Genomic DNA, 25,403 nt, shown 5'->3' with positions numbered 1-25,403 from the left:
AACAGATAGTGAAACACTTAAAGCATATGCATATTTGCAAAATTATGACCAAATCATAAATCAAATACAGATATCGATATCTAAAAAGGCCTAGTTCACGTTTCAAACGATAGTGACCCATTTATTTATTAAGGTAGACATATCAAACTAGTTTTCATTTAAATTGTTGACATTAACTTTGATAGAAATTAGATTGAGCACTTGAAAGACGTAACTCATACTTGTTGGGCGTAAAATGTTTGGATAACCATTTCTCTGTCTTGTCTTTATTTTTTTTAGACAAATACATGGCTGTGTATTATTCATTTTCTAAGCATCCGTTGAGCGCAGACGTAGCAGTAATGGTAATGATGGTTGTTACATTGGTTGAAGTAATAGCATATGATATACCAGTTGTACCTGATGTTTCTGTTGGTATTGTAGTGGTACTAGCATTTCACTCATATCTAAATGTTTATCAAGTTAACAATTAATGCAAAATTGTTGACAGAAAGGTATATATGAGGACAAAATTGTTTAGTATAAGTAACACGATTGAACTTTTCTCTAAATTGTATTAAAAGTAAGTTGATAAATTATATTGAAAGTAAATTTCTATTACAATATATTGAGATTGAATCCATTTATTTCGGTATTACATTTATAAACTACTTAAAACAGATTGCGCCCTTATGATCAAGTACGAACTGTCTATACATACATTTCCCTTGTATCCTAAGTCGGTACACAAAAGAAACCACATGTAAAGTACCGCATTGCGGAAACCTAACAATTCCTAAGGTATTAGCTCCACACGCTGCCGTGGTATAATTGTCTGTCTAATGACGTACGTAGATCTAGACAATAATCTGTAAAAGACTACGAAGCCTCACTTGAGATTCTGGTCATCGCAAGGAGGTAGGCGCGCGCCAAATTTGGCGTTATGTTAAGAAACTGGTATATAAAGCCCCAGCCACGGGCTGACACCAGTTTTGGTGGCCAGAAGCTCAAACAGACTTTTGTCATTACAGCTCAATCCCGAGTACTCTCGCGTTCCAAGCTTCCCCAACATTTAGCTGTATTTACAACATCAAGTGACACCTCTTTCAAGAGGATTGAACTTCCCTTCTTCTCTCTCTCTCTCTGGTTTTGAAAACAGAGTGACTTGGAGTTAACGAAGCAAATCTCCCTTCGTAAAAGCTCGTGGAACAACTCTTTTCGTAAAAGCGGGCAGAAAATTTTTTCGGAAAAGCTGGTGGAGAATAAAATGAAGTGGAAAACATAGATAAAGTGTTACTCCGCATAATGACGATTCACGAGAGAGACTCGCACCAACACCTTTACGACTAGCAGACTTCATATCGCCTATGTATGCACCCGCCTCGCCTAGAATATCTACAGTACTAATCTATCCACATGGCCGATCCGTGGTTCATTCTGCTTCGCTCCTGCTAGAATGTCCAGAACTAACCGCAACTTCCCAGTGACAGGTGTACGCCATTACCAACACCCCGTCAGTTCCAGTGACTTACACTCCATTCGACTATGATTCCCTTGACACTACGTGGACGACGATTGAAAACTAAAGCCAGTACATTTAGCAGACGACTATCAAATAAAGCCCCACATAACACAAGTTCAGCAGTAGCAGCCCTCAGTGACCTCCGCCAGTTCTAAAGAATCCTAACAGAACTCTTAATTGGAAAACTATTTGGACATAACATATACTGTCAGTGCCTAGAACAGTCTGAGTTTAGCCGTTTAATTCAGTTAAAGTGACTCATAATACTATAGACAGTTTTTCTTGGAGTGCAATTTGTCTTTGGAAACATCAGATTCTCACATACAGGTATGTCTGTTATCACATTAGATATTTTTAAAGGTGACCCATCTCAGAATCATGTTAACGGAATTTTAGAGGAACTTAAACAACTTAAAGATGAAATTAAAGCAGTCAACTCAGAACAGAACATAGAAAACAATTCATTCTCTCAATTTTTGTACATGTCAATAAGGAACCATTTCGGTCTCAACATCATAATTTGTCTTACCAGCCAGGCAAAATTCCAAACTTTTCCTGCAGCTCAGTACACTATTCTCGCGATAACTACAAATATCAATTACCTCATGGTGCGCGCTACCAGTCACAACCACATAGTCGTACCCAAAAATACTGTCTTAGATGTAGTAGACTCTGTACATCACGTCGCGTATGTCGTGCACGAAATAAACAGTGTTACTCTTGTCATAAAACAGGTCATTTTTCACAAGTATGCTTCTCATCACAACAACAATTTGTATTCGCGCCAAATAAAGGGACAGAATCATGCCACAAGCGAACTCGACAGCCCCAAGTTAGCTTGGTAGTGCCAATTCATAAAAATCTCATTCCTACCTACGTGAGAGACAAGATAACTAATGCACTTGTTGATTCAAGCGGAAATATCTCAGCAATTAATGAAAAATTTCTATACCGCGTAGGTTTGAATTCAAGTCACTACAAACCATCAAATATTTCCAAAACTGTAGGAGCCGGTGGTGAACGTCATAGTGTTTCAGGTCTGGTTCAACTCAATTTGAAAAAAGGAGCCATACACTTCTCTCACTCATTCTATGTTGTACCTAATTTAAATCATTCGATTATTTTAGGTATCGATTTTTTGACTAAACACAAAGTTTACGTGAATCTAGATACACAAACGCTCTCCTTGTTAGACGATACGGTAACCATAAATTTGATTCATAACCAGGCTGGTCTAGCGCGCGCCACAAAACACACAATGATCCAACCTAACTCAGTTAGTACAATTGCAATAAGTATCAGTAGAATTCCCAAGGGAACATCTGTTTTACTAGAACCGACTCGTAGTATACCAAATTTTACAATTCTCCCAGCTAGAACAATTTTGACAGTTTCTAAGAAGAACTTTATACAAATAATTAACCCCACTCCTATGGCTATGCATGTACGTGCCAATACAGCATTAGCATGTGTGGACGTACTAGAACCACAAACAATATTTACCATTAATGAGGACACTCTTGATAGGAATGACCACCCGATACGTCCATTGTTACAGCCTACAAGCCTGGAATTGTTGATATTGTTAAGGCCTTCAAACCGCAACAACGTATATGTTCGTACGATGCAGTATACGTTATGTAGCTACCAAGCCTTAACAATGTTGTTGGAATATTTTCTCTGTTGCGCATGTGCACAATTTCTAAAACTAAAACATCCGGTTGCGGAAGCTGTGCGTAATTAAGTAGTTGAAAGCAGAACGTTGAGAATTTGAAATGGAAAATATGTCGACTGAGACCCATATGACAGCTCATACTATGCTGGTATATTTATCCTAATATTTCCTTAACACACTTGTTACAATATATGAAATTGATTTTTCGCTCACATGTTTAAACCTTGAATAATTCACCACTATCTCACACGGCAAACATCATAGCGATATGACTCAAATTGTTAAAGCAACGTTAAAAATGCCAATCAAACCAATACATACTGCTTGGTCCTAAATTAAAATAATACCCCTCTGATATGAAATACATCTACCATGGTGGTCATCTTGAAAATTGTACAGGTACTCTTAGTGGGTGCATGGAAATAGGTCAGTCCTACATGTAAGACATAGCACACTTTGATTTTGTTTAGGTGCTAGAAACTTGAAAACGGGCCCGTTTCTTTTGTGAGAATTTGAATTTATTAGAGAAAGGGCATCATAGTAAGTAAAGTACGACTAAAACATTATAACTTTGTAGAAAAGCGTCGTTATTTTAGTTGTCAGTTGTGTGAAATATTCCTGAAAATTTTACTTTCATAACGATGTTAGTCGACATCAAAACACACTACACAGCGCGTTAGTTAAAACATAATTATCAGGTATTACAGGTAGGACTAGGTAATAGGTCACATGTCATTTACTAAAAGATTTATAATTTTCTGTTGGTCCTTAGAACTTTTACATCTAATATTTACACGTTATTCATTTTGAAAATCGTTCTATTACAATGGATGTATATGTAGATATGGTGTTTTAACCAAAGATGACCCAAAATTAAAATGGTGCTGATTTGATGAAAATCTGATCACCACTGGTCCTGTATTTTCAGTTGACAGTACTATCTACATCGTGTTTCCCCTCAAGACTTTTTATTATGCTTGGTTTTTCCTAAATGAAAATGGTACCAATATAGTATCCAATATTGCTACAATTGCAGCTGTTTTGTCAAATTAGTTGATATGTGATTTTCACTGAAAGACTTCTTATCATGTCCTGTTGATTCGGAATGAAATATACCTCTCAGACATTAGACATCTGCTAGGACAGTCATCTTCAGAATCATTTAGCTACTTCCCCTGAATTGGTTGTCCTATTTATATGGTATCAAAACAATGTAATAACTCATAATTTGTTATCATCTGCTGCAGTCAGCATCCAAAAAGCTGCGCCACATCTTTACAGATGAACAACTGCATGCATTGGAAACAGAATGGAATGCAGGATTGACAAGTGTAAAGGATGGCAAAAGAATCGAGAACCTGGCCAACTCTCTGAACCTTACAATGCAACAAGTCAGGGTTAGTTGTTTTAAAGAATTTCCTCTTTCTTGCAAAGTTTTGATATCCAGCAGCTTAATGAATTGCATTTCTTAATAATTTAAAAGCAATACAGTTGGTTATATTAATCAATTACTGTCGTAAGTCAGAGTTGCAGGATATTTCCAGTGTTTGCTTCTCAATTTTCAAATGAAAGTAAAACTTCTCAAAAGTACATTTCTTTTCAATTAATTAAAATCTTTGGCTTTAACATTTCTTTAGGTTTCTTGATCTCTATTTCACCTTAGAAATGAATGTTCTCAGTTGTTTTCATATTCAGTTTTTTTTGGGGGGGGGCTGCAGAAGTAAATGTATTCAATAGTTTGTAAATCATTTAAATACATCCGTTCTTTGAAATTATGATTTTATTGCATCTTTGAATATATTTTAGTCTGCCTAAAAACCATATGCTAGCCACATGCTTTGCAATTTGGTTTTTGGAGGTTGGTACAAAATGGATTGCCCATTGTCAAGGATCGTAGGGGGCCCCGAATGGCTGAGTGGTCTAAAGTGCTTTCATTACGAATCACTGCCATCTCACCTCAGTTTGTGTGGGTTCGAGTCTCGGATTCAACAAATGTGGGTATGTGAGAAGCTTGCCAGTAGCTTCTCGTGGGTCAGTGGTTGTTTCTGGGGTTTTCCAAGGTTCTTCCTCCACCATTAATACTTGACGCCATGTATAGCCTATCATGTGTTGAAAAATGGCATTAAACCCCACAACAACAGCAACAACAAAAAAATCAAGGATCATTATTCTCAAGGACAGATTATACAGGAAACAAACATGATGAAATAGAGTGCAGCAGGTCAGTGGAAGCTCGCATTATCTAGGATGAATTTAATAATGTTGATGACACAATGAATAGCATACAGTCTGGTTATTTATTATTTTCAGGACTGGATTGGAAATAAGCGGCAAAAACAGAAACACAGCATTCAGCAGCCTGCTGTCTCAAGCTCTGCTTCCAAGCCAGAACCAATACAGTTGAAAGGGCCTAGTGCATACAATATATTTTGCAAGGGAAAATCACTTGGTAGGCTAAATATGTTATTGGTCACAAACTTTTTTATTGCTCTGTGCAGTTTTGATAAAGCCAGTCCTGTACCACACTATTTCCAAAAATGGAAGAAAAAGGAAATTTATTTTCATTCTCTTTGAAAGTGTTGCTTTGTTTTTAACAGATTCTAACAAAAGAATGTTTAGGTCTTTGTCCTACTCTGTATAAAACCATGTTTTATCGGAATTCATATAATAGCGGATGTGCTATAGCGGGGTAAAACTGTATATATTGACTTATGCTGACATCATTTGCTTAATTATTCTGCATAAACTTAGATTTTCTCTGATATCTTACCATGTGCCCACTTGGTAATGTTACATTGAATAATCCTGTCTGTCCGTCAGTTTGCCCATATGCAGATCATTTATTTACTTCTTGTAAACTTATTAGTACACTGGTAGTGAGATAGTGATCATCTTTAGGTGATGTTTCATTAAGATGTGTGTGTGTGTGTGTGTGTGTGTGTGTGTGTGTTACATCTTATGACACCTCAGCACAATAGTGGCTATGCAGTGGCAACTAAAGGTACATTTAACATGCTCTAACAGTGAATTTGCACATAAGTTTAGGAAGACAAACCATTCAAAATATGAACATTATTATCAACAATATAAAATATAAATCGTAAAGATGTTAAATTCTGTCAAATGTATATGAAATAAAAAATAAAGGTCATTAGTTGTGTGTTGAGAACACTCTTATTGGGTTATTGACAAATTTAGAAAGCAAATGAATTGTATTGTACAGAAATTACTACAAATGCATCAGTGTTGAATGGCTTCATTTTGCAAATATTATATAATGAAGGAGTCTCATAAATCTATTACTCTTGTTATGTTACTAATTTTTATTTATTTTCAGTCTGTACTTTTAAGATGTCAGAGAGGTAAAATAACTTTGATTTAGTGATATATACACTCTGGTAATGGTGTTAATGGCTGTTTGTTTTGTATGAATGTAATTTAAAACTCTATTTTCTGATCACTTTGCTTTTTGTCTTGTTTTTGATGCTGCAACATAGTGAGTGTGTGGAAAGTACTGCTTTACCTGTTTCTTCTGGCATGTTCTGTTATTAATTTACTATTCAGGTATTATTGCTTACATTTTCTCTAGCCTTGTGTATGCGCATGTATAACCAGACTCATTAATCTCTTTGCAGTATACTCTGAGCAATTTTTTTATAAAATGCACCTTTAAATTATATTCACATATATGTGTAACTGTATGCTAATGGTGTTTGAAAAATAATGACACTGTTATTCTTAATACATATTAATATCTAGATGGTAAAGTGAATTTTGTTTATTATTATTGTAAACTTCAATTTATATGCCTATATCACTTTTGAATTATTTTTTGTGGTTAGTTTTGTTTATGAAAGTAACGGAATTCTTTTATATTATTATCTATATTTGTTTAAAGAGCCATCATCCTCAGGAACTACTTTTGTTCAGTGGGCAAATGAATGGAAGCATCTGCCTGCTTCAGAAAAGGTCCAATATCAGCAAACTGCTGAGGAACAGAGGCAAAATTTGTCAACATCTGTGGGCACCCCAAAATTCATAAGGCACCACCTAAAACTGATCAGTCAGTCGGTAAGTCATGTTTCTTGATTCAGTATGAAGTTATGTCTGTTCAGTTAACATGAAGTCATGTATGAGGTCATCTTTCAGATCCTATGAATACTTCAACCTGGAGGAAGAGAACCTGCATCTAACAAACATTGATTTATAAAATGTACTACTGTAGTGTTTCAGGTAACAATGTAAATATTATAGATTCCTTCATTTCTATTTTTAATAAAATGCAGTTTTAAACAAGCTAATTTCACTGATGATTAGACTTGAGGTTCATTTAGAACTGATTTGTTTAAATACTTTTTACTCATTAGTTTTCATTTTTATTTTGATGCTGAGGTTGTCATTATTTTGTAAATCTTTGTTTGCCATTTAGTTGGCAGAGTTTGCTTGCTAATACATTTTCTCCCATTTTTTCGGCCTCTCCATTTCTTTCTTTCTTTTACTTGTCTGTGATTTCTTTCTTTCTTTTACTTGTCTGTGCTTTTACTTTGGTTTTTAGCACTACTGGTCATATCAGAAAGGAAAAGAGCTTAGATGGCTGGTCATATCAACATTGTGCTTTCACCAAAAGACTTCGTATACTGTCTTATTGGTCCAAAATTAAAATGGTGCTGTTATTGAGTCCAATATTTCTACAATGATATCTTGTCAGTCCTACTTTTAAATAGAAAGTAATTTGAACATGGAGGGTTTCATATTAACGGTTGGTAATGTGTCAGGTTGGTACTAATGATAATGATGCAAACTAGTTCTCAATCTGTCCACAGTGGAGGCCATATGGATGGCTATATCAGTATGGGGATTTCACCAAAAGACCTCTTTTGCTAACTACATAATCCTGAAAATGCAGATTTTGCCAGTGGTACATCATATATGGCTGGCTTGATGGCTGTCTTGAAATCTTGTTGTCCTCATTCCCCTTTAATGACTGGTAATATTGAAATGTGGGCTTTTCGCCAGAAGACTTTTAATATCTGCTTGGCCTAAATGGAAATGATGTCAATCTGAAATCCAAAGTGTTCACAGCAGCTAATTTGATAATCTTCTTAGCACTTAATAACAGTAACACCAGAGATAGTTTCAAGACTTCACAGTTAATAGAAAGAAATGGTTTTATCTTGAATTCCTGAAAATTCTATTTGCCCAGTAAAGCATCATTTTTTTTGAGGGACTTTGTTATCATGTATTTTCAGTGTGAAGCTCTTAATGACATGGGTGTAAATATTGGTGGTCTGTTTACTGACAGTACTAGACGTGTTGGTGTATTCGGTAACACAAGGGCCTACCAGTTTTTTCAGACTGTTGAATGGAAAGATCAGTTCGTAACCAGCATGATGGGTTTGTATAACTAATCAGTTTTATATCATTTTATGACAATTTTTCAGTGGCAGAAAATATTTGTTTCTAGGCAAGTATTACATTACATTGTTAGCTTTTAGGCAGATTAATAGTGTCATGATCATTTGGCCAAAATTGCATTATATGTAATAAATTTGTCAATTAGTTTAAATATATTAATACATAGCTGCTTTATTTACTGGCTTGTATATTTGAATTTGTTATGTTCAAGATGGTGTCCACTACTTTTAGACTAGGTCCAGATATTGTTTGAAATGCTACTAGGTTCAAAAGGGAAAGTGACACTCTTTTTTTGAAAGCTTTTTTTATACATGTAATTGCCAGAAAATAAACATAGATTACACTGGGTTATACATTCACATGTGAACAAAATTAATTAAGAATGGTAAAGAAACAAATCAACATATACAACAGGAATTTGGCTAGCATATTTTGTATTTATATGTAACTGAGTTTTTCTGCCAATTACAGTATTGTACAAAATTATTTTATACATTGGATTTAAGATCCATGTCCATTCATTTTTTATGGCATTTTGTTTGTCAAATCATATGAAGGTTTTTAAAATCTTGAATGACATGAATATTTATTGTTTGAATATGCAATTTAGGCTTCAGTTTAATTTTTTAGATTCACAGACAAGTTTATCACCAGCGGTTGATGAAATCAAGAAAAAATATGTGTCACAAGTGCGACAGATCTTTAATGACTGCTGGGGTAATATTTGTTACAAATTTCATTTTTGTCATCACTTACATTTATTTAGATAAAGAGAAAGAAATATGAATGTCTTCTATAGTAATGGTCATCATTTGTATGGCAGGGAAAATTTATGTTTACTGAACTGTCAGTTAACCATGATAGCATTCTCTCCATCTTCAGTAATATGTATCCTTGTATCCTCCATGTTTGCAATTGAAAAACCCATTCAGTTTATCTTCATGAATTGTTCAACTGCCAAATGTCATGTCATGTTTCAATTTTCTAATATGTTTGATGCATGGTAAATGAATGTTTATCTTACATTCACAAAATGTGTGTTATCAAGGTATGACTGATGAATGTTAAATCCATTACTCACATTAAGATGAAGTCTTCAAGTAAAAAAACCTTTTATTATAGGTAATAAATATTTATTAAATGTAATTATAAGTTTCAACATCTGAAATTTCATTGTACAACTTAATGCTTTACTTACAATTACTATGAACAAATGTCTGTCATTAAGTGACAATATCTTTTTCAGCCAAGACAACAGGAAAGAATAAAGTGCCATACAAGACAATAAAAGATAACTTGTATCAGGTAGAGATTAAGAACTTGCCTAATGGTGTTAAATTTAGTTAAGTGCTCTTTCTTCTTTTCTCTGTAGACTTTATAATCATTATGAGTAATATATTACCTTGTTGATATCATGTATCAAATTATGTTGCCATGTATTAGGTGCTGCATTAGGTTCAGATGCTGATGTGATGTATCAAGTTATATTAGGTACTTTATGATGCTGATACTATGTATCAAGTTTTTGCCATCTTTTGAGTTTTGTAAAAAACTAATGCAACATTGGATAAAACAAATGCACATAGAAAAAGCACAGAATACACTAATTCCACCAATGTGTATAACAGCAACATTGGTTAATGGTTACATTCAGGTTTATGCATATGGTAAAAGTCCCAGATCCAGGGATGGCTGGCTGTGTTATACTTGTAATGTAGTATAAAGAAGGAGTTCATTTCATAATGTATGCACCCTTAACTGCACTCTTACAGTGACCCTCAAGCAGAGAGGTCATCTCTGTATCAAGGTGGATATCAATGATATAATTCCTTTGAATTTCTTATTATTTTGATTTTTTCATGTATGTAATGGGATAAAAGGACATGGCATCACAATCCATTCTTTATTTTAAGATAAAAAGTTACAGCATAAAGATTATTTGTTAAAAAATTGCAAAATCATTTGGGAAGGGAAAAAGCAAGAATAAACACATAATCCTTCAAAAGAACTATGGTACCTTAAGAAGTATAAAATCTTTGTAAAAATATTATTTTATTGTACGAATGACTAGTAAACCCTTCATATTACAGAATCGGAAAATCAGAAGAGATCCACTCAGCTTTTGATTAAGTATTGTACATTATTCACTAGCCTTGAATGCAAGACATCCTGCAAAATTCTTGTTCATTGAAGTAATTGTATGTTCATGAATTGTTTTTTAACTATCCAAGATTGTGTCTCAGTTGTATTTTTTTGTGTGTGCCAGGGACCCAAGCTGTATGGGCCTTCCAACTCTAAAAGAAATAATTAATGCAAGAGACAGTTTGGAATTCTCCGTCACAAGGTACTTGGCCATTGAAACTACTCTAAAATGATCAAAGTCAGAGAGTTGCAATCTAAAGAAACAATTTAAGGTTACATGTGGACAGGACATCATAAATTTGTAATCCACTCTGCAGTGGGACAAACTGAGAATCAAAAATAAATCTCTGCCAAGCAGAGAAGCATAGTGTTTGTTGTTTTGGTTTATAAGCTGTCTATACAGTGAAGATTTTATGCCCATTAATTATACAGTTTAAATACATATATATGTATAGTGTGTTTCTTATCATTTTAGATTGTGTTTTTGTTTGTTTTTTATTTTAAAAGGTTTTACTTTAGCTTACAAAATGTCTGTTAGGGTTAGTTATTCACTTCTTTATAATTTCTTTTTTAAAGGACAAGTAAAGTAGCCACAAGAACATCATCAGATGAGCCTTGCCATCTGAATCAAGGTAATTTATATTATGACATATCTTTTGGTGTGTTCGCAGCATGAAAAGGCTGATCTGTGAATATATATGCCTTGGATTATTATGCATTTATATTAGAATTCATACACTTAACCAAGTTAAGCAGTAATATATGTACCTAATATCATGATAATGGTAGATTGCTTACTCAGTGATGATCAGTTCTAACGGCCATCTGATTACATTTATCTTTTACTTGTACATGCATTTGAAGCTTTTTTTGGACATATCCAACACAGATGCAGGATTTTTGTTATGTTTGTATTCATATAAAGATTTACTGACCAGATTTTGAAGCAGCTAAAAGCTGTAAATTAAATGTGTACAGCATGTTCATATGCATAACAAAGTAATATGTTATTTAGGCCCTTGCATTTCTTTATCCATTTTGGCATATTTTTAAATTAAGCATTATTTGATGAAAACCATTTTGGTATAGTTTTCTCAGAAACTAATTTAGTTATGCATTTGGATTTTAGTAGTCCTCTTTATATTGACAGCCAACTTAATCAGATTTATAAGCTTTTTTACTTGTATTCTGAATCGTTGGGGGGAGGGTGCATTTTGGTCTTGGAATTAGGCCATCTTTATATGTTGCACAATCCTTGTGTGACAGAATTTACGTGGTGGTAGTGGAATGTTGATGACAAAATAGTGAAAGAAGCATCACTTAATTGCATGAGGAAACTTAACAAATTTTGTTTTCTTGCAGAACAGGTTGAAATTCCAAATGCAATTAAAGATTCACTGGAAGATGAGGGAAACCAAACTGCCTTTGTTCCCAATCTAGGTACTTTCTTAAGAATGGTCATTTCATTTTTACCTTCCCATTGCATTTTATTTTCTACTGGCCATTCATCTATAATTCGTTAGGTGGGTAGCTCTCAGCCAAACTGAGATTAGTAGGCATGTTTCTATACATATGTAGATGATGAGTTTATCATTGCATTGGAATGACTCTGCCTTCTTTCTTTTGGACTTGCATGCAATACATTTTGGCTGCGTTTTTTTAAATAAAAAATCTTGTTACTCATGTAGTATGCTTAATAGCAGTTCTTTTAACAAGTTATTTCCTTGCACATTTTCTTTTTTAAAAAGCAGTATCACTTAATAACATCAGAAAACTTAATGAAATTTGTTTTACTTCAGATCATAATGGTGTTCCAAATGTAATGCAAGAGTCACTGGAAGATAAGGGAAAGCAAAAGGCCTTTGTTCCCAATCCAGGTACTCTCCTGACAAAGGTCTCATTTCATTTTTATGCTCCCATTGCATTGTATATATCTGCTACTGGCTAATCATCCATCACTTGTTTGCTGTGTAGCTCTTGGCTAAATTGAAATTAATATGCATGTTTATATGCATATGTAGACGGTATAATGAGTTTATCATTGTATTATAACGACTCTTTCTTTTGGACTAACATGCAATACATTTTAGCTGCATTCTTTCTATGAACAGCCCAGTTGTTTAATAATTGTTATTTCAATAAGTTCTTTATTGGCACAAACATTTTTTTAAAGTCTCAGTCTGTCTGACATTCTCGAGATTGCTTTTTTAATAATTACAGTAATGATTTCAATTCAGAATTATTGATAAATATATGCATGTCCCTGATGCAGTATGTATATTCATTTTTTAAGATAATCATTCAACCACATCATCACAATAGGGCTAGATATTCATGCTCCAAATTTTGGTTATACCCAGCACAAAAATTTGGTGTCATTGAATTAAAAACAACATTATAACAGGTTTCTCTTAAGCCAGAAACAACATCAGATGTATGTGTATGTGTGATTTAGATTTTTAATGTTGCTTTAATAATCTGAGTCATATCTCGGTGATGTCTGCAGTGTGACAGTTTTTTTGATCCAGCACTGGGGCATCATGCTGCAGACATGTGGCATCATTTCCCACTAAGTGACATTATCTTAACACCAGGCCAACCAGTCCTAAAACTACCCTCTTAGTGCTCCACACCAAGCAAGGCAGCTGCTAGTACCATTTTTATAAGTCTTTCTTAGGACTTAGCTGGTGTTCAAACCCATGACATCCGTCATCCAAGACAGACGCTCTAACCACTGGGCCACGGGAGCAGTCCAACATCAAGTCAAGTTAAAAAACAATGTATCAATAACAAAGTTAAAATCCAATGCAATGGGAACCATATGTATATTATATAATGGCCAACATTATCATGAGGTCATTTTATTTTATTTTATCAAAGAGGGTAAAATGTCTGTTTTGATTGCCATTTGGAATTGAAACAACTTTTGGGCAAGCAAGAAAACATTCTTTATCTGTTTTTCACTTTCCAGTGTGAGATGGAGAAATAGAACCATCACTGTGTCTGTCCAAAAACAATTTCATTTCCAGAGCAAAACTCTTAAACCATTCTAGGTACAGTATTTCAGACAGACGTGGTACACTTATCAACCAAGCTGTGTACACTTCCTATTGATACTGCATTCATTATATTCTGTTACCATGGAAATATAGTGTAACATAAGTAGTATATAACTTGTGAGTATGCAGATTGAGCGATGATACAGCGTGCTTTCAGTTGGATTCTTAAAATAAATTGGGAAAGTGCAATATGTCATCTTTAGGTTATTCTTTATTGCTGTTATGCCACCTTATGCAGGTGAAATTAAGTGTTAATACAGAGACCCCTGTATTGTCTTCACTATTGTAAATGTTGAATACATTTGCTCCATTGTTTGTAAAAGTAACAACATGTTTTCTTTATTCTTACACTAGAGAAATCAAATCATGATTTTCTCTAAGTTTCAACAATTTTTATAACAAAAATAAAGCAGTTCATTGTTTTACTGTCTGATAATGGTTTTGTACTTGATTCAGTTTTAAAATTTATTTACAGTTGAAGCTGAGCTTTTGATGGACCTCACTGATTCAGAGGATACAAATTCAGTGTTAGAGGTTATGGAACCCTCAACATGTAAGAATTGCTTTAGGAGTGTATATTAACCTCTTGTAATAAGTGTACACAATTTTTATCTCTTATGTCATATATAACTGATAAATGCTTATGCAATAACTTGTTATCTGTCCAGCCATTAGTGCTAATTTGTTATTGCTTCTTCTCCTAAAAACTGGAAGGGTTGCTGAAACTGTACACTTATTTGTTGCAAGGTCTAGTTTGCCCTTCAGACATGCATGTAATATGGCTGCCATGGCAACAACCTTGAGAATCTTATTGATATGCCTTCTCAACAGCATGAGCAGTTTTCTGGAACATGCATTCTTCTCCAACCAGTTTATTATTTTATTTTAATCATTCTGATCTTATTGAAAATATTATCAGTGCTGGACAAAGAATTTTTTAAGTGTTAGAAGCGGACCTAAAAAAAAACATGAAAAACCTAAATTTTCATTTGACCTTAGAAACCTAACAAAATCACAAAGAAACTGTAGGAAACCTAAATAGATAATATAAACCTAAATTTTTTTTTTTAAACCTGAAAAATATTTTTAAAACTTTGAAGAAAAAAACTTAATAATAACCAAAAAATTTCAAATTCAACTTCACTTCTAACCCTGTTATTATTATATTTGTTAAGTTATTTAAAATTGCATTCAGGTTGTGGAAGTTATGATTTTTATGTGTTATATAGTAATATTGTGTGCTATTTTTGCTATGAAACTACACCTATTCATTCAAAAAATACCCATTGGTCTTAAATTTCTAAACTGTACTCCTCTGACATCCAGTACAGCTGCCATGGTGGCCATCTTGAAAATCTTTTCACCTTCCCAGTTACTGTTATTTGTGATATTAAAGGCAGTTAAGACATATTCCTTGCATCCAGTAACTCCTCAGATATTTGGAAAATGAATTGTTCTCTTGTTATTACATATTTTTTTAATTTAACCCTGAGATCTTCTTCTTAATATTTCCAGTGATTGACAAATTATTTTTTTATTATAAATGACAGTTTATTGAAAATTGAATTATAATTTTGTAAGCTATTAAGATTTGCATATGTTGTATGTTAATATAGTATGCATTTCTTGTGATCAGTGAAATTATGTTGCAAAATTTGTGAAGTGCACAGTATAATGTATAACAGTGAGAAATCAAAGAGCAAATTGGCCTTGAACATGTTGTAAAGAAATTATTCTCATTTGTAAACAATAACTGATTTGAAATAGAATTGTTAGCTGCATTAAGCTTACTTACTTTGTTCTGAATTAGTGCTGTATGTATTAAATCTTTATTTCCAGTATGTATGTATGTATGCATGCATGCATGCATGTATGTTTGTATGTATGTATGTATGTATGTATGTACGCATCTTTGTATGTATGTATATATGTATGAATATATGTATGTATGTATGTATGTACACATCTATGTATGTATGTATGTATGTACGCATCTTTGTATGTATGTATGTATGCATATTTGTATTAGGGTATAGTATCATGTCCAAACAATAATGCCTTTATGGTGCCAATTAAATTAAAGTTTTAAAAAATTGTATCAGTCTATCTTATGAAAAAGTATAGGATTTAACTGTTCTTGAAATTAAATTATAGTGCCACACTCATGCTTATTGTGTCTACTGATTAACAGGAATACAATAAGAAAATAAATATCTAAATTTTTTAATTTCAGCTGATTGGTTTGAGGTGGAGAAGATACTGAAAACAAAAAAAAAAGGAAAAGGCAAACAATATCTCATTAAGTGGAAGGGATATGAGAAGCCAACCTGGGAACCAGAACACAATATTAGAAAACCCAAAAAATTACAAGAAAAGGATTAACATCAATACATATACTATACCACTTTCCTTCAGTGTGAATATCATTTCTTATCATCAAACCAGTTATCATATTTACCATAAATATTCAGAGACAGCTTTATTATCTACCTATTCATTTGTTATATAGGTACAAATTAGTACTACTTCAAGCCAATTTTACTATAATTCTGGATTGATCGGACTGTGTAAAGATAGGGCTTAATATTTTAAAAAAACACAAGATAATTTATTACATTTGTATTTTTATCACCCATGAGCTGGATTTAGTTGGTACTTATTTGTTCAAGTTTTGACATTGTTTCTCGATGCAACGATTGCAGTCTGATGATTTTTTCCTAATATTTATTTCTTGTACATATGTATATATTTTGCCAATGTAATACTCAAATGATAAGAGTATATGCTTAGATCCTAAATAATTGTTATGTCCATAGCGTCTTTTTGATAACTAAATTGAATGACTTCATATTTTTCCTACATTATGATTTCAAACATTCAATGGCAGAACAGAAACACACTTGCAGATGTCAACACGCTGCTCCATCACTGCTGAAATTTAATGTACTTCATGTACAGTTGGCACATAAATCCAGTCCATATTTCGTAGGTATGACAAAAATACCAAAATCTTTTCATTACAGATCAAATGGGAAAGTTGTTGTAATGCACATTCATTCACAATATGACTACAAATTTAAATTTTAAGTAGATCAAAATGCCATTTTCTTTCAGAAGGTATGTGTAGCACGTGAAATTTCAAATTTATCTGGGTGGATTTAAGTGGGCATTAGTAATGTTGTGTACTGATGAATATTTGCTTGTGTATTTAGTTTTTTGAAATGCGGCGTACATTCAATTACTTTGTTTCATGTAGTGTATTTTTGTTTATGTAATTAAGCCTTAGGTAGAATAAGAAAATTAGCATATAATAAAAAGGTTACTTCATTTGTATAGGAAAATATGAACTCGTTTTGTCGGATGGATATACTGCACTCTCAAGTGAAGTAACCTATAACTGTTAACTTGCTAGCTTAATCAAAAATGTATCTTGCCTGTAATATTGTGTATTCAGAATATGAACTACACAAAGTGGACATTGAAAGTAGCCAAATTTCTGCTAGGTGACAATATTACAGCTATCAAAATGCAGCCAGTACTGACATATAGTCATTTAAAAGCCTTTTTAGAAAGCCTACCAGTATATTGTGAGGCAGATTAATGTCAGTTGCAACAGAAGTTGTTGAATATGTGTCAATATCTTGGAGGACTCTATAAAAGATTCACCATGTAAAGTTGAGAAAACTGTTATTTATATCCATCTTGGCACAGAATCTTAATGTCACTTTTGTGAGGGAGAGGGGTGATTGGATTTTTATTTTAAAAAAATGATATTTTAAGTTTGCGAAAAAAGATGTTGCTTTCCATTAATAAATTTCTCATTCAGGAAAAATGTTGCTTAGAAAATGCATTTTGATTTTGGATCGTGGACACACTTTGCAACTTTTTCTTTTTTCTTAGAAGTCACTTTGCATATTAAACTTTAACTGGTGTTTAAGCAATAATCAGTTTAATCTTTGCTAGATGCTTCAGTATTATAGTTCATTGCTGAAAAAACAAATTTATTTTGCATTTGTATTGAATTTGTCACAAGTGAATGCACATATTGAATAAAATGATGAAACTGGATTAAGTTTTGTTTTTACAATGTTTTTGTTTTTCATGCCTTGTTGTCTTGCCTGCTTTAAAGAGAGTATGACTTAGATAAGGCAGACTTTTTTCTGAATGCTTATAATTCTCATACATTTGGGTTGATAACTCTCATACTGTGGAATCAGGTAAGACCTTTAATAGCCATTCACCTCTACTCTTCCTCTGACTCTGTCAGTGATAAGGTCATTTGAACATCTTGATTAAATAGGAAAGTTTGGACTTATTGATATTAAATTCTGCAACCTTGTTGAAGGATTTGGATCTTCAACTGTGTGTGTTATCAAAATTATCCTTTTGGCAACTGTCAGTGAGAGACTGAAAAATGCGAAAATTAGTAAGAGGTGGTCAAATATTTTTGGATCAGGTATTTTTCAGTTTCATTATGATTTATTATCAAATGAGCTTAAACAGTACATGGAATATGGTGAAAAATGATTACGGTAAATTAAAGATCGTTACTTTCTAAAGTACCTAAAATTCACACAATCTTATCACAAAATAAAGTTTTTCTGTACTGAAATTAGAAAACAAAATAAGGAATGATGCTGTTCAAAATACTACAGGCCATGCATTTATGTATTTCTAGTCTAGTCTTTCGTTGTATGCACAGACTAATAAATGCTGAACTCTCCAGCGAGGTATGTGGTAACAATTTTTCTTATCAACCTAACAGTGGACACCCAACATTCATGAATTTACATTATTTCTACAGTACCATTCAAGTCAATGCACTTCAACCCTACCTTGTAACATCAGACATGGTCATGGTAATTTAAATATCCTATTTAAGACTTTGGTTAAAAAAATTCTACCTGGTCATAAGCACCAGATCCAAAGAGGGTATCTATCATCCTAGGAGTGGTATAATGTTCATCATGTGAGCAATAAAACTGACTCGTCATAATGTATAACAAAGTATGTTTCGATAAGGCTGTTTCATTAAACATGAACATATTTTAATAATGTGCTGTGCAAATAAATGTCAAGACAACCAAATATTTTGATTTGGCACAAAATAACTTCAAAATCTTAAAATAGTTAAACTGATGCTTTGATCCAAAATTAGAGAGAATTCTGAAAGACTTGTTGGGGCATTTAGTAGTTTTGTATGGGGCAGTATATACACAAATGTACATGAGAGTTCCTCTGTAAATGTTGCTGCAAGGAATCATATTAAAAATGGTATCATTTTAAAGATAAATAGGTATAGTCTACTCTGCTTTGCATAAAATATATGCTTTGGCAAATATTTCTGAATTTGGATTTGATACTTATGCAACTGAGGTTAATGAAAACCCATGCTGAGCATCCCAAAACATTTGACAAAAGGTCATGATATTAAAATCATCGGAACATTCTTCCTTATTGCCAGGATAAAGTTTAGTTCTACTTATTATGACTAATAAACGATAATAGAAAATAACTGCTGATTTGCCTGTATAATTTCAATATGATAATACATGCAGCATTGTAACAGACAATTCTGTATACTTGCAGCGAACCTATGAACGGACATACCACGTTAGCTTGCATGAGGTTTTGGCAACAACTGCAGCAAGTGGTTCTCCACTTGGCACTATCTGTGCTGGAGTTTTGAGCAACCTGCTCTGTCGGACTATTGGCCACTTATTAGTAATTACTACAATTATTTTGATCCACCTTTGTATCTGGTTAAGTTAAATTAATCTACTCTTGTCCTAAAGCATTAAATCCTTCAGAACACTCACCTTTTTAGTAGTAATCCCTGTCAGAACCTAACACCTGTTTATCCATCGGTAAAAATTTTCAGACAGATGCCACCCCCCCATTTAAAAAAAATATAAAAAGTATTTTAAGTTTGTGTTTCTCCTTCAGATGTTGTATGTTCTACTTATAAAGAATTTTGTATGAAAAAATTTGAGTTTTTGATGGGTTATTTATTTTTCCCTAGTGTTTATCTAAAGGGTTGTCCATCTGAGCCTTGTAATTTTTGTGACCTTTGCTAGAGGTCTCCTAATTCTCAGTGTTTGCTATTGTGTGTATGCTTTATTTTCTGTATGTTTGAGACAGCAAGTATAAATCAATTTTTTTTTATATTCCCCCCCCCCCGTTTGTCTTATTTTAATTCTTTGAATTTAAAATCCATTACAATATATTTTTTAAAATTATATTCCGTTTATTTTCAATTTAGAATTTTGGCGATCGGAACTGTGTGATATATTAGGTTATGGAAAAAAAAATTCTATTGTTTTATTCGAGTGGTAATATGTGTCGTTCTTCTCAATACGTGTTAAAGAAGGTCTGTCCACTTCGCGTTGCGCCCTGTGACATAGCCCCATGATGTCATCACCTTGCACTTTCCCCATGTAGATTCCCTCTAGTTTTATATTTCGGGTAATAGTATTTTAGAATTTTCCAATGTGTAACGTCATAGGATTCTTTAGAAAGTTCAAATGGTATTTGAAAGTTACAATAAGTTAGGATTCCTATACAAACCTTGTTATAATTTAGTAGATTTTTCCCAATTATTAAAAATTTTACGATTTAAATTTATGTAATTTATATTGAGTTGGGGTTCCTATTTAATTTATATTAAATTTAGAATGTAAAACGAAATTGAAATTTTAAAACTTGGAATAGGATCCTAAGTTTGGTGGGGCTCATGTCTGGGTCGTGGGGGCTCTGGCATAGCTCTTAAGATCCAGAAAGAGGTGGACACTAATGTATATTAGTGAATCTCTCTCGCTCTTTCTCCCGATCTCTCTCTCTCTACCCCCCCCCCCCCCCCCATCGATCGATGTTGACACACAATAACTTAAGTGCTTTAAACTGCACTGTTAGTAATAAAGTAAGCATCTATCTGATTAAGACATGTAGACATACCTAATTCGTGGCCAAAACCGAAACCTGGGCCTCCATTTCATACTCGACCACTTTCTCTAATAAGACTAAGATACGTCAACAGTCAAATAAAACCAAAAGTTGGGTTCACGAATTATTTAATAATAATAATAATAATAATGATATATATATATATATATATATATATATATATATATATATATATATATATAGAGAGAGAGAGAGAGAGAGAGAGAGAGAGTAGTGCAGATTAATCATGATAAAAAATTGTAAGTTGGTTTTCTACTCTCTCTCTCTCTCTCTCTCTCTCTCTCTCTCTCTCTATATATATATATATATATATATATATATATAGAGAGAGAGAGAGAGAGAGAGAGAGAGAGAGAGAGAGAGAGAGTAGTGCAGATTAATCATGATAAAAAATTGTAAGTTGGTTTTCTACTCTCTCTCTCTCTATATATATAGAGAGAGAGAGAGAGAGAGAGAGAGACAGAGACAGAGACAGACAGAGAGAGAGAGAGAGAGAGAGAGAGAGAGAGAGACAGAGACAGAGACAGACAGAGAGAGAGAGAGAGAGAGAGAGAGAGAGAGAGAGAGTTTAAAAAAAACAACTTACAAAACTGTGACAAACGAGACAATCGATAAAACCAACAGCAACCGTTGGATCTACTCTATCCAACTGAGGTATTATTTTAATATTGTTGATATCGCGTTTCAACCGATACTATCATAATGTCAATTTTAGGTACCTTTATTTTATTACTGACATATAAACTTCTTTTCTGACTCCCTCTTTTTTAGGATGATAAATCTGCACTACTGCATCATCAGTGCGCAGAGAGAGAGAGAGAGAGAGAGAGAGAGAGAGAGAGATAAAGTTAATGAAGCCCTGGAATGCAATAAAATAATAACAAATTTATGGATCATTTCTACAAATGAATATGTGAGAATGAATGAAACGGAAACGTGTTTTGGTCTTTATCATGTAAGTAATCAACCAAAAATATATATTCAAATTAATCCTTATAAAAGTGTGTGGATCGCTTTGGTTAAAATCATTGGTTTATAATAAATATTGTGTTGATCACATATTCCGAGTAATCATGCTGATAGAGGTACGTGAATTTCTTGTGTTTAAATCATGATATTTGTTGTGGTGATTACCCGCATGATAATGACCAAAAAAACGTTTCCGTTCATAACTGGTGGCATAGCACGGATTCTTGTTTTTTCCTCTCTATTATTTTGTATCAATGATCCATATAACGTTTTATTTTTTATTTTCATTTTTGCATTTCTTATTATTGCATTCCAGGGCTTGATGAACGAGCTTTTTGATGCTTATTGTCGCTGGCGACCAATACAACAGTCAGATTTACTAGAAGGAATTTCGAAAGATAACAGGCATTGCATACATGTATTTATGTAGCGATCACTGATATTTGTCGCCACTCGTACGTCAAGCTGTCAAAACTACCTGCTAAATGTCGCATGAGTGTATTATCTTTTCATTATATATTTAATCTGATTATAGAATATGAATAGATGCTAAACACTACGTTGAAGAAACGAGACAATTTTGGGCTATGAAACTTATAACGTATCCAGAAGCTTTAAAACTATGGATTATTGTTTACAATCGTAATGGAGTTACGTTAAGCTTGAAGAATTATCACGTATTTTAAATACTGAGACGAGCACTGTATTTCTATGAATGTGTGTGATTGTCGATAGCAACGCTCATTGTTCATCTAAATTGTCATTAAATGTTATATTAAAATACAACAACAGGTTTCTTAATTTGTTCACTCATGCGCACAAATACACACAATCTCTCTCTCTCTCTCTCTCTCTCTCTCAGTTGCGCATTAAACATAAAATCTCTCCAAATCGCAAATTAAATTTGATTCAAATGTTTTTCCGTTTTGCGGTGTTTAATATATACTGTTTTCGGAGAGAGAGAGAGAGAGAGAGAGAGAAAATCGCAAATTAAATTTGATTCAAAGGGTTTTCCGTTGTTTAATATATAATGTTTTCTGTTTATTGAACACAGAGAGAGAGAGAGAGAGAGAGAGAGAGAGAGAGATTTTCTCTAATACTTACATGCGTTGAGAGTTGTAGATATTTATAATTTAATGCCCGAGGGCCTCATATGATCAGAATGCAAAAATGGAAATACGAGTAAGAAAGAGAATTTTAATTCTAAGTGTACTGATATTGAATTTTTTTTCTCTCTCTCTCTCTCTCACACACACAGACAGACAGGCAGACAGACAGACACCCACACGACTGTCGCACTAATGACGAAAAAATTCCGTGTTGTGTTTCACGACACCACAGTGACGAAACAGCGACACGGACAGATTAGTTAGTTCTGATGCAACTGAATTAAAGTGCCTTCACAGGAAGAAGACAGAGCTGATAATCAGGATGACGATGATTACAACGATGGCAATAATCGTCATATGCTTAATAGAGACAGCTGAAATGTTTCCAGATTTATGGGCAGATCATTTGTTTTAATGCAACAATATATTTGTTGCGATATAACCTGGGTGAAATGTCTTGAGTAGGGTCAGATTCTGAATAAGGATTGCAGGCTTTATAGCTGGATCAATTAATTAGACCCGTTTAGTAAAAAACACTTTAGTTTTCTATATGCTTTGTTTTAAACAAGGTCATGGTTTTGATAGATTCCATGACCTAATGGCCCAAAGACTGAATAATATAGCTGAAAAACATTAGGTGCGAACAACTTGATAAAAGTAGATTTATCAAAAGCGAAAACGTTGAAGAAAACAGGAGACAAATTTGGGCTAAGAAACTTATGAATTATAAAATTGGATTTTCATTCATAATCCTAATTGACTTACATTAGATTTATAAAAGTATCACGTTTATTAAATGCTTACAGAGATGAGGACTAAATTTATGTGACCAGGTGTTTCTTTCAGCATCAAGGCTCACTGTTTACATCAATCTTATGTTGATACAACTTTCTGTTTAGAAGGAATAGCAAAAACAGGATATTCTAGATGACCAAGGAAGTGGCCATATTTGACATCAGATCCGGACCATTATCACTTAGGAACGAGATATCATAATTCTTGCCTTGAAAAGTCCGTGTTGATACGACCACTGATTCAGGTTGAGTAGCTTAAACATTTTCAAGATGGCAGCTATAGTGACTATGATGGATATCCACTGGGCACTGTTTGGATTTAGAATCAACAATGAAGTCTTCTGGTGAATATGTCTTTTTCTATCAGGAGGCCACGTTTGACAACTGATCTGGCAACCGGCCATCCCACACGCTCTTTTGATCTATGACCAGTAATGCTAATGTTAAAAATGTATAAATTCCTAAATAATTGATAAATTATAATGAAAATGCATGTGGGCCATACTGAACGTGTATAAAAGATAATTTGTAATTATTTTCAATTATGTAGGAAATTGTCATGGTTAAAAACAAAGTTTTCCTAACAAGGCGTGAAAATTATGTCATGAGACGGAAACCTGTTGAGATCATGGTAGTAATCATCCTGAGTCAACTTTCTCTGGCACTCTTGTTTCTGGCTACATAAACAAGCATCCCTGGAAGAGGCTAGCACTCTACTGGTTGAAAAGAAATTCCAGGAATGAATGATACAAGATACAATTTGTTGAAAACCATGTCACTATGACCATCCGTTCTGGAGCTGTGTTAAAATGTTCCATGATGCCATGGTAGCAACCATATTGAAATATACAATCAGCCACAATATTTAAGACCAGCTAAATGGAGCAAAATATTCAGGTGAAATCCCCATGTCAATATGACCATCAATTCAATAGCAGATTTGATAATAAGATTTTCAAGATGGCCACAGTGTTGGACATAGTGAATGTCTGGGCTAATAAAACTTATTAGTGCAAGGTTAGCAAAAATGTACTTAACGTTACAATAGCACTCCACCAAAAAGGTATGTAAATTAAATGAAAATGTCTGAGAATATTTTTAATAGTATATGAAAGTTTAAAAAATTTTAAATATAAAAATGTATACATAGTGAAGGCACAAGTGACTCAGAGACATTCTAGGAAATAAAGACAGAAATGAAAGAACAACTTCAGAAAGTTCAGGTATGGAGAACAACCATAAAGAAAGGAATACATAAAAGATTATGCAATTAAAACATGTTTATTGTGTCAGACATAATTATTAAATATATTTTGGTCACAATATTATGTTTTTGAGGCATGACAATATACAAAATGACAAACCAAAATGACTAAGTTACTATAGTGTACTTTATGTACTTTACAGTAAATGATAATTTCCAAGATATATTTCATATAAAAATGCTGTTGTCAGACTATCACTTCTTCAAGAACGCATGACTTTGTACTGTCATGAATTTATTATATTCATATACCCCCAAAAGAGTCAATCAAGTTACTATAAAATCTACAGCACATAGCCAGCTTTCAAAACAAACTTAATAATGATAACATTCATCACTTTGCCATGAGGTAAAATAACAAAAAATATAACAATACTGTCTGACTACAAACCATTAAATACAGTTCAAAGTCACTAAGTTTTCAATAATGGATATGACAACAATTTATGTGACTCTACAAGCAGAAGTTATGTTGAAAACAAACCAACCACAAAATATTACAGTTAATGCAC

The 25,403-nt window shown here is 33.3% G+C and overlaps 1 protein-coding gene across 7 annotated transcripts; it reads left to right on the top strand.

Moving 5' to 3' along the window:
* The first annotated feature begins 3,049 nt into the window (after nucleotides 1-3,049).
* Nucleotides 3,050-17,860, top strand: LOC149774243 (uncharacterized). 7 transcript variants are annotated; one of them, XM_089945588.1, is made up of 11 exons: nucleotides 3,050-3,324; nucleotides 4,424-4,573; nucleotides 5,487-5,625; nucleotides 7,075-7,247; nucleotides 8,426-8,570; nucleotides 9,222-9,308; nucleotides 9,838-9,896; nucleotides 10,858-10,935; nucleotides 11,310-11,365; nucleotides 12,101-12,173; nucleotides 16,026-16,044. In XM_089945588.1, exons 1-8 carry the CDS (start codon nucleotides 3,277-3,279, stop codon nucleotides 10,900-10,902), a joined length of 846 nt encoding a protein of 281 aa, XP_089801714.1. In that variant the 5' UTR covers nucleotides 3,050-3,276; the 3' UTR covers nucleotides 10,903-10,935; nucleotides 11,310-11,365; nucleotides 12,101-12,173; nucleotides 16,026-16,044. The 7 variants fall into 7 exon arrangements, with proteins under 7 accessions (XP_089801714.1, XP_089801713.1, XP_089801712.1 ...); XM_089945587.1 differs by lacking the exon at nucleotides 16,026-16,044 and adding an exon at nucleotides 14,268-14,328; XM_089945586.1 differs by lacking the exon at nucleotides 16,026-16,044 and adding an exon at nucleotides 12,533-12,595.
* Nucleotides 17,861-25,403: the final 7,543 nt, after the last annotated feature.

Source organism: Sinohyriopsis cumingii, unplaced genomic scaffold (assembly GCF_028554795.1).
Source record: "Sinohyriopsis cumingii isolate HCF-2022 unplaced genomic scaffold, ASM2855479v2 utg000360l, whole genome shotgun sequence".
Taxonomy (NCBI): Eukaryota; Metazoa; Mollusca; class Bivalvia; order Unionida; family Unionidae; genus Sinohyriopsis; species Sinohyriopsis cumingii.
This window is presented reverse-complemented; position numbering and strand designations above follow the sequence as displayed.

Bases quoted from the DNA above. Each gene is read 5' to 3' on its own strand.
- LOC149774243 (XM_089945584.1), top strand. From the start codon at position 3,277: ATGGAAAATATGTCGACTGAGACCCATATGACAGCTCATACTATGCTG. The intron at 5,626-7,074 runs GTAGGCTAAATA...ATTTGTTTAAAG, and splicing joins TTGCAAGGGAAAATCACTTG to AGCCATCATCCTCAGGAACT. The intron at 8,571-14,267 runs GTTTGTATAACT...ATTTATTTACAG, and splicing joins GTTCGTAACCAGCATGATGG to TTGAAGCTGAGCTTTTGATG.